Below are 16,567 nucleotides of genomic sequence, written 5' to 3' on the forward strand. Positions count from 1 at the left end.
AAACAATTAGGGCCATTAAACTGCCATCGATAAAATGTCACTTGATATGACACATCTCAAATGTAGAATGGGATACATTTGAAAACTGAAAACTTGGCAGACCTGGCTGGGGCCTCTCACATCCTGTTTGGGACCACAGTACCCTCCTTTGCAGCGGTTTTAATATGGTCTTAGAGTTTCTCGTTGCTCAAATGGGTATGATTTCTTATAATATATTTTGCTTGATTTGGCTCGCGAGAAAGCGTCCCTCATAACCGTTGAATGTCGATTACACTGACATTATGAAAATGCTGCAGAAGAGCAATAAGAAACCTTGGCAGCTATCGTTTAGGGATGCATCTCATATTGAATTAGTGCCTCCCGCTGCATCCTCCCGACTTAAAGAAAGAAGTAAACTTCTTCGTTTCCATTTCAATCTGCTCGCATCCGTAATCATCACCCCGCCCCACTCTTATCGTGACAGCTACGGAAGCCCAATGAAACTGCAGATTTCAGGCCAACCCATTCTCGGCATCCGGATGTGCGTTCTGCATATCTGACGTAGTCTTAGGGTCGGTTTCCGGAAGCATTTGTTTTGCGTTTCAGCGACAACAGGTCAGGTCGCGCAGGAAGTGCGTCAAGCGCTTCCGGCGCCGCTACACTTGCTGTGTCAGTCTGCTTTAGAGTGGCCTCTTCCCACCCGTAGAGATGCCGCTGGAAAATCTGGAAGAAGAGGGGCTCCCTAAAAACCCGGACCTACGCATCGCGCAGCTCAAGTTCCTACTGACCCTTGACGCGCATCGCAGGGATGTTCTGGTTAAGGAAGAGCTGATGGAAGCTGTAAAGAGCAACAGTAAGTGTGTGTGAAAAGACTAGGTGCTCCAGTTAGGGACTGGCTCGAGAGAAGGTCCTGCATAATCACCAAGTTGACATATTGACAGTCACTGGAGCGGGACATGCAAGTCCATATCACTTATAGACTCCGAGGCTATTTAATAAGTTTACCTCGATGATGTAGGATGTCCTATAACCATAGATGCTAGTCCGTAAGAATACGAGTCCTATGTAGTGGAAGCGCTCCCATGACTAAAACCAACCATAGAGCATCAGGTAAATATGACTTTATAGAGTTACTTTGCACCGTCTCCAACAGCTCCTGAGTGAATGTGTTTAACCAGGTTTCAGCTTTTAGCACATTGGCTAGGAGTATGTACAGGCCATTTAATGGGTTATGCTGAGTCACTGGGTCAAGTGGTAGAGAGAATATGTGTAATCTACTTGAGTTTACGTTGCCTTGACAAATAGTTTGATGTGGGTTTGTTTTTTATTTCAGAGTTGGTTTGTGTAGTTTAAAAGAAAAACACGCACCAACAAGAGACTTTTGAAAAAGAATCACGTATGGTCAAAATTAGAATTTTACCCCAGTCCTTCTTTGATGTTGAGGCAGGACAGAATCAAACACTCGCGTTGAAAATCAATTTAAGATAGCAAAACCCCTCTATTTCATTTCGCTCTTCATAGACTCAAAAAAGCGTTACAGGCCCACTTGTCTACATTTCCAGCAGAACCACCTACACTACAGACGCTGCATACACTACTCCTTGGTCCAACGCGTCACAAGCTCATCACTAAACTATACCAAAGTGCCAGAGCTGAAAACTTGTCCTCCCCCCCCCCCCCCCCCCTCCCAAGCAGAAGCCTGGAAAAATCGGAATGCGTATTTATCTCCCCAATTGACGCAGGCGGACTGGGAATATTGCTGCCAACTGACTGGAGGCTTGACTTCCAACGGGAACCTCCGTATTATTCATTTGAAATACCTGCACCAGACCTATCGCACCCCTCAGAGATTATTTCACTATGGACTGCGAGACGCTGATATATGTAAAAGATGCTGGGGCACAGGAGCTGATATTTGGCACCTAGCCTGGGCATGTCTTGGGGTTGCCGAGTTTTGGGCTGAGGTAACGAGCAAACTGTCCAGAATGGTCAATGTGACCGTGCAATGCACCCCACACGTTTGTCTTCTGGGCCTGGTGCCATTTCTGAAGGGAGTAGTGGGCAAGTTTGTAAAAGTGGCTTTGCTTCTTGCAAAACGGTGAGTGGCACTTTACTGGGACAGTACGGTAAAACCCCAAAGTGCCCTCTGGCTCAAAGATGTAATTTATTACTGTGACAACCTAGTACTATATGCGGAGGATCTACCTCTAGACCCAGTGACCTATGGGAACCACTGTTACAATATCTCAGATCTGTGGAACACTGTGAGACTAATGAATTACCGGAATAATGCGTTTAGATTGTCTTTATATTCATTGTGCACTGCCTGTTATGATATAGTATCTGCATGTTCACCACTGTCATATATATGTGATCAATGTTGCAACTCTTGCATAATCACACTGTATACTGTTGTGTGAACTTACAGCATACCGTTTGAGAAAATCCAATAAAAAAAAAAAGTTAAGATAGCAGAAACGAAACATCTTATGAACACTGCCCCCACTGTTTATCGGGTGTGCAAACCTCTAAGCACAAACCCATTCCAATTTAACGTTCTAACGCTTTGCAGAGCGACAGCTTTTGACGAAGAGATCATTTTGTTACTTATAGTTCATATGTTGCAAACGTTCAAATATAGCACAGTGATCCATTTATATGCATCAAGGAGCTGCATGCAAACTGTAAGTCATGGGTATAGGTCCTCAATGTTTTGTTCTCAATCTGTTATACTAAATATCCAAATTGGTGTTCCTGTGGGAAGTAATAGTCTTGTTAGTACAGGCAACTACAGTCGTTGTGCTTCATTTTACATTCTGACTTTGTGTTTCTTTGGACCATTCACTCTTAATATATAATATCTAGAAGCGTGAATGTGATTCCTACACCTTATAATCCCCATTCTCTTGTGTAACATTTCCTGCATATTGATTTACATACTTGTGTGATTTATTGTGCCTCTGTGTGTGATGTAAAGCACTTTGATGCCCTACTCTGGGATGTGTAGTGCTATAAAAGAGTTAAAGAAAAAAAAGCATGTGCCATCTAAATCAATATTTGTGTAACTACTCGCACAGACACATACATCACACATACAGCACATTTCTTACATAGGGAGTTAAAGTTTAAAAACTTGCCTCCTGTAGTTTCTCTTAAATACTTGTGAAGGGTAGCAAGCTGTGCGCCTTTGTTTTCTTCCACTGTATTGGCGTTAGGCTGCAGATGGCGACCATTACGGATTGTACAGGAACAAAAAGAGGGCCCATAGCTATTTAAATCCGGCCTCTGTTTTGGGCTCAGCTGCAAACTAAAACTGCCTGCACATTGCTGCTCTGAACGGAATGCAGAATACTTGCAGGCGCTGCCGATTATGTCAAGTTGTCTTAAAAATGACCCCATGACAAATTCAGCATGTTTCCTTTTGTCGACTGGATACCACATCCGACCCAGAAATAGCACCTGGGATCCTATGCAATCCCACTAATTTCCAGCACTCCTTATTAGGATGCCCTTCTGTAAGAAGGGCGGAATGCTACACAGGGACTTTATAGAGGCGGGTGGTAACAATGAGATAATATGTTGGTTAATTGATGGTCTTGATTGAGAAGTGAGGTGAATTATTTGTAATTAGTAAGTGGTTAGAATCTGGCAACGTGGCAGTGGAGAAGAAAATCCCTCTAATCTTTTGGAGGCAACATCATGTGGGAGTGATAAAATCATGTGAAAAGATAGCTGGGAAGAGCAAGTTTGTATTTTCGTGAAGTTGATCCTTAAAGGGTGACTGTCAGTCCAGGGCCAATGCCTCCCAAGAAGGAATTGGGGATTTTTTGTCTAAAGGTTGGCCATGAAGAAGGAAAGGTGTACATTTAGCTGCATTGCAGTGACAAGAGCAACCATTAGGACGAGCTCTCATAGGAGACTAAGATAGAGCATACAGGACATCATTGCTGAATATGAACTGGTAAAGAATGAAAGAATGATAAGTACCTAGAAATAGAGAATGATCTTTTGGCGTATGAGGAAGCAGAACTTTCCAATGTCGTGTTTGCTGTGTCAGTGATGGGATGCAGACTGACCTGCTTGAAAGCATCTGACTTTTCAACAGTGAGGTTGAGATCTCACATTCCTGGTATTCTATTGTCCTTTGGGAATGGCCTTAAGTCACATATCAAGAAAAACAAATAAATAAATCAAAATAAGTAAATGAACAACACTTGACACCAAGGGGGAGACCCCACTAAACAACGCCCTCAAATAATTTCTGGAAAACCCAATAGGTTTTTTTGATTGCCCTCACCCACTAAATAGTGCATGCTTCATCATAGGGCCCGCTAACACACCCTGAAGTAGTCCAACGTCGGGGTGGAACGCTTATTCTTAACATAAAGAGTTTTAATATATGAAACGCAATAATTTCAAACTAGGGATCCCATAATGCAGAGAACAAATAGAAATAAAATTACCTAAGAGGGTACCCGTCTAGAAATTTTTAATGGGTCACTCTTGGCAGGATTAACATTTCTTACGAATGGCTATTTGTGACAACCTACGACTCCTTTGCCCTGTCTGCTCGTACTGACATGATTCTGTCTATTAAATCTCCCATCAGGGTCGAAGGCCTTCCTCAGGATACAGATCTCTTTTATTTAATGACACTCTCTCCTAGTTATTCACTATATACTAATAGGGAGTGTGTCTGTGGCCAAACTAGCCCTTATTAGACAGTTTAGTAGACACACTTCGAGTGGTGTACCCCAGTTTCATTGTTTGTAGTCCAAACCCGGGACAGAGTGGGGACACTGGCCTGTATTCACACACATTCCACCATCTTTAAATGACTTGTGCTCTTGTGAGAGCATAACGAAGTACTAGTTTCAAGGGATAGCTACGACACTCTACACCAAATGTTCTGTGTATTGTTAGAGGAACTAGAGGGGCTTCAAGGATTACTTTATATAGTTGTGCCTTTTTAGATCTCGGTTACTAGATAGCACATGCGTTGTCTTTTTTGCAAGACATATTGTCAGCTTGCAGTGGACTTAGAGCCTGCCCATTGTTTAGCATTGACTGGCTTAATTGTCACTCCCATTTGCTTGCTTCTTGTTTGTTAGCGTGTATAGATTTTCCTTCCTCTTCGTTTTTATTGTCCCTGCCTTGGAGTATAGATGCACTACCTTTTCCTTCTGCTGGTCAATTTTCAGGCACTAGTTTCTTCTGTAATCACTACAGGAGAGTGCATGAGCTTTCCGCATGTCTTCCTCATGTACTCCCCATTCATCTGCCGCACCCTTTTGCTTTTTGCCCAAGTGCTTCTCATCACCTTCAGCTGTGATGTGCTTTCCCTGCGTTTCTTTCTCACACGTGTCTCTCTCCTGAGCTCTTCATTGTGCTCTCTCGTCCGTTTGTTTCCCCCGCTCATCTCTTTCCATTTGTTTTCCTCCCAGTGCCCTCTGTGTTGCCTCTCCCATGCTCAATGTTGCTTGCCACTACCCTGTGTTGCTGCCCCCCACCCTTCTGTTTCTTGCTCACCCCTGTCGTCCACAATTACAACCCCTCTCTATTGCTTCCGCCCCCACCAGCTCATGCTACTTTTTTTCTTTTTGATTACCAATCCAACCTGGAAATCAAAAATGGAAAACCCCATGTTCATCTCTTTTTTTAGTCAAGAGCATGCTTAGTGCGCATGCCTACAAGATGCACCATATGCGTTTTTTCTCTTTTTTAGCCATGCTGCACAGCATCGGTGGTGTTGTACGGCGTGGCTTTTTTTTTGCCACCAAAAAGCCAATGGGTCCCACAGGTGACAAGCATTGACATAGCCAATGCTTGTATGATGGAGGCACATTTTTGTTTCTGGGCAAAATTTATGTAGCTGTTGGATTTGTCACTTTAGTAGAGGAACATTCATGATGTTCCAGTAATCCTAATTCCTTATCTATAAGAACAAGCATTTACAATGCAATGGTCTCGGCATTGGTAAAGTTAGAGCTATTGGCATTGCTCATGACATTGTTTGTTTTTAAAACATTTAAAGAAACGGCATTGTTATTTACAATGTCAATAGCTTAATCACTCTCAAATGCGAGACCTTTTGCATTTGCACCCACACACAGAGCCACCCACACACAGAGCCACCCACACACACACAGCCACTCACATAAAGCAACCCACACACAAATAGAGCCACCCACAGAGCCACCTACACACACAGTTACCCACACACAGACAGAGCCACCGCGCATAGAGCCACACACACAGAGCCACACACACAGTGGCTTCCACAAACCTTCCAGCACCTGTGACGAGATTAGCAATAAATCATCAAAATGCAAGTTGGGCGGCACACTATTCTAAGCACAGCTGTTTAGCTTACGTGTTTTAAGCCACGCCCTTACTTACATTGACGACGCCCCTTTGAGACACCCCACCCCCCCCCCCCCAACGCCCAATCTTTCATCCCACTTAAAGCCCTGCCTGTAACCCTTAAATTTCAACACTGGAGAATACAGGGTTACTTCCTCCTAGAACATAGTCGTCACACAGAGTAGTCCAGCAGGCTCATGAAAGAACTTTTGACGGCACAAGTCGGAAAACAGAGGTAATTGCTGTTTACGACTTGTCCTGTCTGCATTCATTAGGTTACATTTAAAGTTGTATGTGTATATTACCTTAAGACACCTCAAACGCAAAAAAAATGGCTGAGTCAGCGTAGTTCTTCAAAAAGAGTAAACTGTATTTCTTTTTTTTTTATAAAAACGTAAGAGTAGTTCCTGGAGCGCCGTGCGCATGTTCAAGCAACCGGCTGGCCGGTATGGCGGCCGTCTGTCGCTCCGCCTGTTTGCCTACCCCGGCTCGAGAGCTCGCGTCCGTGCAGCGACAGCTGCGGCCCCGCGCTCCGCGTGTGTTGTAGAGGCTGGTGCAGCTGTCTCTCCTGTGTGCCAACACCCCCAGTCCTCGTGCGCAGAGACACGCACACGCGGCCTCCTCCGCTTCATGAATATTCATGCTTGGCTCCTGCCTTACACCGCCACTTTGGGCGGCAAATGGCCGCACAGCTGCTGGGAGCCCAGCATTGCAGGTCTGTAAGGGAGCGCGCTGCGGACGAACATCTGCGCCTCTAGTCCCTGCGCACAGCTTAACTGTGTCCAGCGCGCAAGGGAAACCGAAGGAAGGGAGTTCATGAGAACACGGAGAACGTGGCGCAAGAGGTGTGCGGAGAAATGCGTTACCCGGGCCGACAGGAACCTATTATGAGTTATTTAATCTTGTTTTGTTTTGCTGTGTACAAGCATTAACAAGGGCATCTGAAGGGCCCCTGGAGGGACCGTGTTTAGATCGAGGAGCAGGGGATGATGCCATCAACACCACCGCCTTTCTCCGAGGCGAAGCAGAAATGCCTCGGAGAAACGCAGTGGTGGTTTCGAATTCGGGGGCGTGTTTTCCTTTACTCTCCTCTTGCCATTGGCTGGAGGAGATAATTAGACTTCTTGAAAAAAACACGCCCCCGAATCCGAAAAGGACGGGGCCTGTTCGGAGTGACGGACCTCTTCTCCAATGGCTGGCCAGCATTCAAGAGGCCAGCCAATGGAGAACAGGGGAGAAGAGGGGCGAGTTCAAGCCCCTCTTCTCCAAGTCATTAAATCTCGGATCGAGACTGCGCAATCGCAGCCTTCGAGCCGAGACCTAAAAAGGGGCTAGTGATTTACACTGAGGGGTTTCTCTGGAGCAGCAAAATCATTTTACTTCAGTTGAACATCTAACCATTTATCTGCAGACCCAAAGTCAAGACCACGTCAAACAGGTCATCCACAAAACCTTTCTCACAAAGATTGCAGGGGAGCTCATGAATGGTGAAAACGGGTCGATTTGCAAATCTGCCATCATGCTGGGGATGAAGCTGGGTGTTCTGTGTTCGGCAGGATAGAACGCGATACGTTTATATGGCCTGTTTTGGTCAGCCATATGTATTTACAGAATATGGTTATTAATTGTATATTTCGTAATATCAAGGATTTCTAATAATTAAAAAAAAATGTTATCCTTTGTTTGTAAAATCCTGGCATAACAGACTTGTAATATCACCAGCAGTATCTGTCCACCAGGTCACTAGATGTGTGAGGGAAATTGTTTTCATGTTGAAACTCACAAACGTTGAAATATTGATATTTTTATTTGGGTGGTTCTTAATATTTCAAACATACTTTTTTATTAGAGTGATTATCTGTTTTATAAAAAATGTTAGCAGGACTTGTATTTACATTAGATTTTGTTTTGAGGAGAAGCGATCTTGTAGATATAAATTAATCTGCTGCACTTGGCTGTATGTTGCAATGCCTTTTTATTAAATCAAACAAAATTTAACTAGTTGCTAAGTAGACATTTCATGTTTTTGCATATATATATCACAATGATTCCTGCGTGACGTTGAGTTTTTGCGAGCTGAGTGGCGTTTACTCTATATTTTGGAAAGTAAAAGGACATGGTGTGATATGGGAGAGTGGGATGGAAGATTATTGAAGTGCTTAAAGTACCTGCCTTAAACTGTAGTTGTGTTTTTTTTTTCTTTGTGTACGGTAAAGGTTACTAGTGTTATGGTGGTTGTCTTTTTTTCCTTCCCCAGACATGGCACCATACTATGAGGGATTATGTAAACAGCTTGAGTGGCAGGTAGATACCGACCTGTTAAATAAAATGAAAAAGGCTAATGAAGATGAGTTGAAACGGCTCGACGACGTATTAGAAGATGCAGAAAAGAACTTGGGTGAAAGTGAAATTCGTGATGCCATGATGGCAAAAGCTGAATATCTCTGTCGTATTGGGGACAAGGTGAGTTGATGTCACCCTCTTTTGTTGCCAATACAAATGGTATGCAGTTATAGCGATAAGAAAGTAAATACGTACGTGTGTGTGCGTATTATTATTTATTCTGCCACTATAAATGTCATTTGTTGCATTTAGCAAGAAAGCAGTTTTGCTATCTTAGTATTTATTCTTTAACTTATGTTTTTTAGCACAATATGTGGCTTGGAATGCAGTAGCTTGCTCAGTTAAATTAGGTACTGTTTTTTTGCCTCAGTATGTCGGCTGTGATAACTCTGGTATCGGGTAACCATAAAGTTTGACTCCTGTCAGACACGCCTTCCATGCCCTTTAGTGTTAGCTTAGTTGATCGTACCAATATATCAATTCTATAGTAGATTAGAGTTTGTATAAGGAAAAGAAGCATTGGAAAAGCAAACCAGTCTTGCTTTGCCATTGCTTTGTGACTGCCACTGTTGGCTTTGCCAATGTCCGATACTTTTGAAATGTGCCACATTGGCAAAGCATATAGGCGTGACTGGCTATCTTGAGAGATTATTTGGTATTCTTTCAAGATGGCCACCATGTTACATGATGCAACATTCTCTGTCTCAGTGACGCGGCCATCTTTGAAGTACAGAAAAACATTTAAATGATGTTTCTTGCTTTCAGTATGGCCGGCATATTGCGTGGCACACCCAGATGTGGTGCAACATGCTGACGATCTTGAAAATTCTGTACTTTCCACTTGGCTTTTATGTTCCGTGTGTTACAACATGACCATCGCCTTGGAAGTTTAGAAAAATGTATTTTCTCTACGGTGAAGACAATCCTAGTTCCCTTTTTAATTTTTAAAAATATTGTATTTTATATATTGTATTAATGAACTGTTTTTATGTCTGTACTTTTATGAATTCAAGTAATTCGAATAAAGGTCTTTTGATTGACAATCCTACAACTGCAATTGGTTCATCCGATGTCACCTCTTTTTAGGTCTCGCCTGCGTTGCAGCGCATGCGCTGCTCGCTGGCAAGAAATTTTGTTAGCGAGGGATTGCAGAAAAGGGCTTTAAGCCCTGCCCCTCATTTCCATTGGCTGGCGTCACCGTTTATGCTAAACGGTGGCCTGCCATTGGAAATGAGGGATTTTTGTGGACGCCCTTTCACCTCTGATCCGACTGGGTCGCCTGCTTTGCTGCTGTCACAAAGCACTTTTTTATCTTTATGGGGCCATGTGTTTCTAATTAGAAACACATGGCCCCATAAAGACAAGAGATCGATACTTGTTGCAGTAAGTGCGCACGTTACCGAGCTCCCACGGCCCTTCTGTTTGTGTGAGGAACGTTTTCACTGCTGGTAACTTCTTTCCCTATCTGATTGTGTAAGGTGCGTTTTCAGTGACGGTAACTCTTTCTTTAATGTTCGTGTAACGCGCGTTTTCACTGTTGCTAGCTCTTCTTTCCTTATTGTTTGTGTAAGGGGTGTTTTCACTGCTGCCGACTCTTCTTCCTTCCCTGTTCCTGTTTGTGTGATGGGCATTTTCACTGCTGTTAACTCTTCCTTCCATATTCCGTTTGTGTGAACGGGTTTGTCACTGCTTTTAACTCACTCTTCCTTCCCTATTCTGTTTGTGTATGGAGGTTTTTCATTGCAGGTTCCCCTTCTTTCTCTATTCTGTTTGTGTGAGGAGCGTTTTCACTGTGCCTAACTCTTTCCTTGTTCTTGTTTGTGTAAAGGATGTTTTCACTGCTGCCAACTCTTCCTTCACTGTTCCTGTTTGCGTGAGGGGCGTTTTCCCTGCTGGCGCCCGACATGTCCCTATCCTTTGTGTGTGAGTGGTGGTTCCACTGCGGCGCCTGTGTAAGCCCCTGCTCCGTGTGAGGGTATTTTCTAGTTCTGCTTCCCCGCCGGTGCTTACTCTCTGTTGCTGCTGTTGTGTCCCTCCATTGAGTGTGAGTGGAGCTCGCGTTGATGAGACAATTGCATCGATAGGCGTCTCGTGCCTGTGCAGATGGCGGCTACAGCAGCATCTTCAACAAGCAAGTGTCGCAAGAAGAGTGAGGTGTTTTTTTTTTTTGTGCCAAGAGAAACACTGCCCTCTCATCTGAGAGTTCACTGCGGGCAGGCAGTATTTAAAACCATGAACCAGAGTGTAGTTCCAGGACGGCCAGTATCTGAGCTTGAAAATGGCCCTTTATTAACGACTAGTGGGTAGTTGGAGGGCTGTGTTAATTAGGAAACCCTGCATTTCGCAGTCTGCTAATTGGAATGTCAGGGTCATCAATGCCGGGAGGGAGAGTGTGTCGGAGACGTGGGAGAGAGAGGCAGTGAGTGGATTTGTACAAAGATCATGGCACAACAAATCCAGTATGTATTTTTACAAGAGAGTGAGTGGGTTTGCATGAGAGAGGGAGTGGGCGAGCTTGCTTCCAAAAGAGTACAAATGTTATGGGATGGGAATTAACTAATGAAGTGAACATGTGTGTACGTGGGAGATAAAGGGAAAGATAGTGTGTGTTTGTGAGAGAAGGTGTTCTGTGCATGTGCGAGATGTAAGTCTTGCTTGTGTATGTGAGAGAGATGCTGTGGGGCAATCGAGAGAGACACAGGGGTAGTTGGCGTGTGTGCGCAGGACTGGCTGTGGTGCATGTGAGGTGCTTTAAGTGGGATGAAAAGGTGGGGAGTGACTAAAGAGGCATAACTAGGAGTTCTTTCCAAGTGGCGTGGCTTATGTACTTGACGGGGTGGCTTTTAGTATGCAAACTAAACTCCTGTGCTTCACAAATCTCACCACTGGAGCAGTACTTGGGTGCCTCTGAGAGTTTTATGTTATTGCATCCATACATATAACACAATAATGGCCATGTGTCTAAAACAAGCCAGACTGATAGACCTTGTTTCTCTCTGTTCCTGTTGGTTTCTCGGCCTCTGGCTGGCCTTTCACACCTCCTGTCAATGGGGCCTTGTGGAGGGTAGGGGGCTGCAGTGCCGCGCAGACAGACATCTTGCCTGGAGGCGATAAATCTGCACAACAACAGACCTGGTGGAAGTGTAGTGGGGGGGGGTGGGGGGGGTGTGGAGTCTCCCAGGGAGGGCTTGAGCGACTCTTTAGGGATGAAATGACTTGAAAAGGAGATGTGAAAGTTTTCACTTGGGGGCCCCTAGAGACCAGATCTGCTGCATAGATAGCAGTCACTGCTGCCAGGCGCCAGGAAGACCTGTCTCCCCTCCGCGCAGCGCTCTAGCAGGGCCGAGGTGAGCAGGAGGGTGCAGGAGTGTGGTACCTGACCCCGCGTGCATCTCGCGGATTAATACTGGTAAAAAAAATGCTGGTAACATAGGAACCATAAGTGTATCTAAGCAAGCATATGTACGGTGTAGGCATGAGTAAGTAGGAATAAGAGTAAGAGTAAACGCACAAGTTAAGACAATGTAAGAGTAATATTAGAAGTGAATGGGTTCAAGTAGGAATGAGAATAGGTGCAAGTAGAAATAAAAGGAGAATTTGTGGGAATAAAAGTAGCAGTAAGTATTGGAGTGTGGTAGAAGTAACTTGAATTAAGAGAAGAAAGAAGAGTAAAAGTAGGAATAAGGAAGATTGAGTAGGAGTAAGTATTTCCATTTCAAGCTACTCGCTTAGTTCTCTTGGTAGTCATATGGGATGTACAGGCTATTAACAAATATTCTGCACATTTGTGAGCTGATGGCGTATGTGAACGTATCTAATTAGTTAAACCAATCAAATATATTAAAGGTGTCATAAATTAATTGCAAGACCAACCAAGCAGAATACCGAATCATAGTTAGTGTAAAAAAGAGAAAAATTAACTTCGCCTGTAATTTTCAGCAGCAATATTAGATTTTCCCTTTTTGTATTTAAAATGCTCTCCATCATACCATCAAAATGACATTCCTCCCGAGTCCCGTTGCTTCTGTTGCATTAAATTTAATTGGAACACAACATGCACATCTTTGAGCCTGCTGTGAATGCATTCTGCTTTCGTCAAAAGGGATGTAGTCTGTGGTCAAAACTCAATAAATTCATTAATGCATATCATTTAAGGCAACATCAAAGGTAAGATTGCATCATTTCAAACACCCACTGGCTTCATAAGTACACTTATCAGACTTGCACACTACTTACTGAAGGCAAAGTGTGCAGAGTCTGCACCAGTGGCTCTGGCACACCACTATCGTACTAGCTTCAAAGACGAAAATGCCCCCTTCCGACAAACCTTTAGGAGGGCATGAAATCATTCCACAGCTGAGAGTACGAATATCCAATAGCAAAAAAAGATCATGCAGAGACCCTATCTTCTTCAAAATTGTGGGGTGAACCTGAGCCAGCGAGCCCAGCCCAATTCAGAAGCAGCCGGAAACTGTCAAACGCGTTCAGCGTAAAGTGACTACCCAATAGTGTACGTTTGCTGCAATATTCCTGTACACCATGCGAGCGCGTTTAGCATCTTACTGCTGCTCCCATGTGCAACGGCCTCTGTCTAGTGACTTTGCTTTTTGTTTGCTGCCCATTGCAGAATGCTTTTATTATTCAGCACCAGTTCCCATGCTGGGGCCATATCTGGTGGAGATTCATTTTTCATATGACTGACCCACAGTGTCTGAGATTGTTGACATTAAGAGATTTCCATTGTAACTGGACATTGCAGTGCATTTTGCTGTAATTGGCAGAGGTGCTATAATTTTGTTTGAAAAGATGCACATGTTGTGCCAACCACAAACGCACATATGGTTTCAGCAGTCGGTTCAGTGCTCCGGAGAGCTGGGAAAATTAACTTCACTATTTGTCTGTGTAGCAATGGTTGGGTGTCTCATATCCATGTACGTATGTGAATTGGAACCGCTGCAGCTACGTTCAGCACTCATCAGTGTAAATGGAAAATGTGAACATCTGCGAAATGCTGTGGGCTGACGCCAACGCTAATGCTAACCATGTATACTACTGCGTAAAACCAAACGAACCAGTAGCCAATGGCTGAACGGTGCAAGCTTTTTGATTATAGTAAAATGATGATATGTTTATATTTGGGGGCTTTTAGCCAGTCCTCATCCATTGGTCTTTTGTGGCCATTCACATTTATATTCTGTCCCCTACCAGCATACCCCATGAGCCTGTGGGTCAGCCCCATTCTGTATTTAGCTAACTTTACTCTGACGGTGTTCTGCTCTTTCACAATTGGAGTATGTATACTCACTCACAAAGTAGCTTCATCCAGTGCTGTGGAATACTGAGCAGTGTGTGTTTTATTTAAGACTAAAATATATTTTTGTTTCTTTCCTATTTTTTTTATTATTGGTGAATGCCCAGCAGCTCCCAAAATATGTTTATAATTAAAATCAGTTAATAAAATATCTCACAAGGAGTAGGGGTCTAAGGGATGTAGTTTAAGGACTCGAACAGTTTGTAATCCCCAATTCAACTCATGTACACAAACAAGAAAAACTGTGAGTCAAAGGAAGTTAAATGACCGTGACATAACCACTTCGTAAATACTGATCCAAATCTACCTGCTGTCAACAAGGTACCAAATATACAAATAGGTGTGTATGTATGTATGAAAAAGATTCCCATCACCCACAACAAGTGGCTCGCTTCATCATTTGGGAACCTGGGAACTTCACCAGAGAACCATACTCTACCAGATGGACGTAGATGGTGGTTCAAAAATGTGTCCCAAATGTATCTGTTGGTATAATGTTTAGATCGAAGGAACCACAGTATAAATGATAAGGAGTGATGTATGCAGTGCTAGTGATAAAGGTATGTGATAGTTAAAATTGGTTAGCCAGGCACAAGATTATTTTTAATGAGGTGCTACCTGGATACCAAAATAAAATAAGACAGTGCTGTGACAGTTTGAAAGAATAACTGTGTTGGAAAAAACTGGTCAAATCACCAGCAAAAATAAACAGGCATTAAGAAAGCCAGGCGGCTCCTAGCCAGTACCAAACCAATTAACTTTGCAAGTGCTTGTTTTTTTTAAAGTGAGTGTTAATCTGTGATATCTCTACTTTCCCATAGTGATGGTTTAAATACTAAGGGGTCTATTTGGATGGCGGACAGATCGCCACCGCCCTTCTGACAGTGGCGATCCGCCTGCCATTTTCCACCGCCTGCCTACCATTTCCCCCCCACCAAATTATGATGGCGGTGGGGACCCTGGCGGAAGGAAGGACAGTCTGCCGGTTCTTTGCCGGTAGGACAGGCGACCGAGCAGAAAAGGGCTCCAATATGGTGGCAGTGTCTGCAAGACACCGCCATCCATATTGGGATGGGCAGCAGTGCAGGGCTTTCCATGGTGGAGACCCTGCTATGGAAAGCCAGGCGGAGTTCACTTTCAGGGGCCCGTTGTGGGCCCCCAGGGGTTGGCGGGGGTTGGGGGTGTACTTGGGGGGGGGGGGGGGGGGGGGGGGGGGGCGGCGCCGGGGTACATTTGCATGCACAATGTGACAGGCACCGCGCGGTGCCTACCAATTTGTGCATGCAAATGCACGACACACATATATTGCATTGTGGCGGGTGCTGCTTACAGCACCGCCGCCACAATGCAATAAATGCTGGATGCCACCGTGGTGGTGGCATCCTAATTCCAATTGCGGGACCGCCGCACCTGTGGCGGCCGGTCCAGTTTCCCGGTACGGTGGCGGGCGGACAAAGTCCGCCCGTTATCGTAATAGGCAAAGGAGATTGGCAAAATTGTCTAACTGAAATTTGTAGCATTTTGCCAAAAAAAGCTTTAAGAAATTAACAAAATTCCATTCTGTGTAGCTTGTGAGGTTGCGTTACTCTGATGTTCTTTTCTCATACGACTCGAAAAGAATCCAATAATTCCATGTTTTAGGAAGCATGCTCTTTATACAGTGGACCAAAAAGAGGTGCACGGTATAGAGTCCAGGCAAACCCCAAAGGAATTACAGAGGCTCAGATGACACCCCAATCGCTCTCTTTTGTGGTAGTGTGGGCGAGCAGAGGCATTTCAGAAGGTAGTGCTAAGCATTTATTGAACGTACTAAGGCAGTAAGTGAGACACAAAGAAATCCGTCACCAATTTATAAAAACAATGCATACTTTTTATATGAATTTAGATACCAAGATCGCCCGAATCAGGCAAGTACTTTTCGAGTTATGAATTTTTTTCAGTTTTCAGTGAAATTTTTGGGCATGGTGATGTTATCCTATTGGGGAAAACGTACTGCATTCGGGAACTTAACTACAGAAGAGACCAATTTTTCCAGACTTAAGGTTAGTATGGGGCAAGGTCGAAGGCAGTACCAACTGGCCACCTCGGGCGGCCCGAAGGGAGCCGGGTGCAGAGGTGTGTTTCAGTGTCGGGTGCCCAATGTTATCCTATGGGGGGGGGGGGGGGACATGTACTGCATTCGGGCACTTCATAGCAACGTACGGGACCAAACTCCTGGACCTATGGTGAGTATGGGGCAAGGTCCAAGGCCACACCACCAGGTCACCTCTGTAAGCTCTCTGGCGTCCAGCTGCAGAGGTGTTCAGAGGCACCAGGTTTTCATCACTGGAGATAATCGTAGTAGAAGGGGCTGCACAAAAGGGCTGTAGGCCGTCTCAAAGAGTCCATTGTGGGCAAACCCAAGGTGGGCTTTGTTATGTAGGGTCGGGGAACCACGCTGGCCACATTGGCCCACTTCAACTCAGGCTAGGGGGCACGGGTGCTTTCTGGTGTCAGGTTTAAGCGTTCCAGAATCCTGACCAGTTCTTTTAGGGTGCCTGCAGGATGCAAGGAAGCAGCTCTCGGTCTTTG

At 44.5% G+C, this 16,567-nt stretch overlaps 1 protein-coding gene across 1 annotated transcript in view; it reads left to right on the forward strand.

Moving 5' to 3' along the window:
- The first annotated feature begins 576 nt into the window (after nucleotides 1-576).
- The window catches only part of PSMD6 (proteasome 26S subunit, non-ATPase 6), a 40,415-nt gene continuing 24,424 nt past the window's right edge, over nucleotides 577-16,567 (forward strand). The window contains exons 1-2 of the mRNA XM_085624701.1: nucleotides 577-832; nucleotides 8,600-8,805. Coding sequence (XP_085480827.1) covers nucleotides 688-832; nucleotides 8,600-8,805 — 351 coding nt within the window. The 5' untranslated portion in view covers nucleotides 577-687. The remainder of the gene's footprint in view (nucleotides 833-8,599; nucleotides 8,806-16,567) is intronic.

Source organism: Triturus cristatus, chromosome 9, assembly GCF_964204655.1.
Source record: "Triturus cristatus chromosome 9, aTriCri1.1, whole genome shotgun sequence".
Taxonomy (NCBI): Eukaryota; Metazoa; Chordata; class Amphibia; order Caudata; family Salamandridae; genus Triturus; species Triturus cristatus.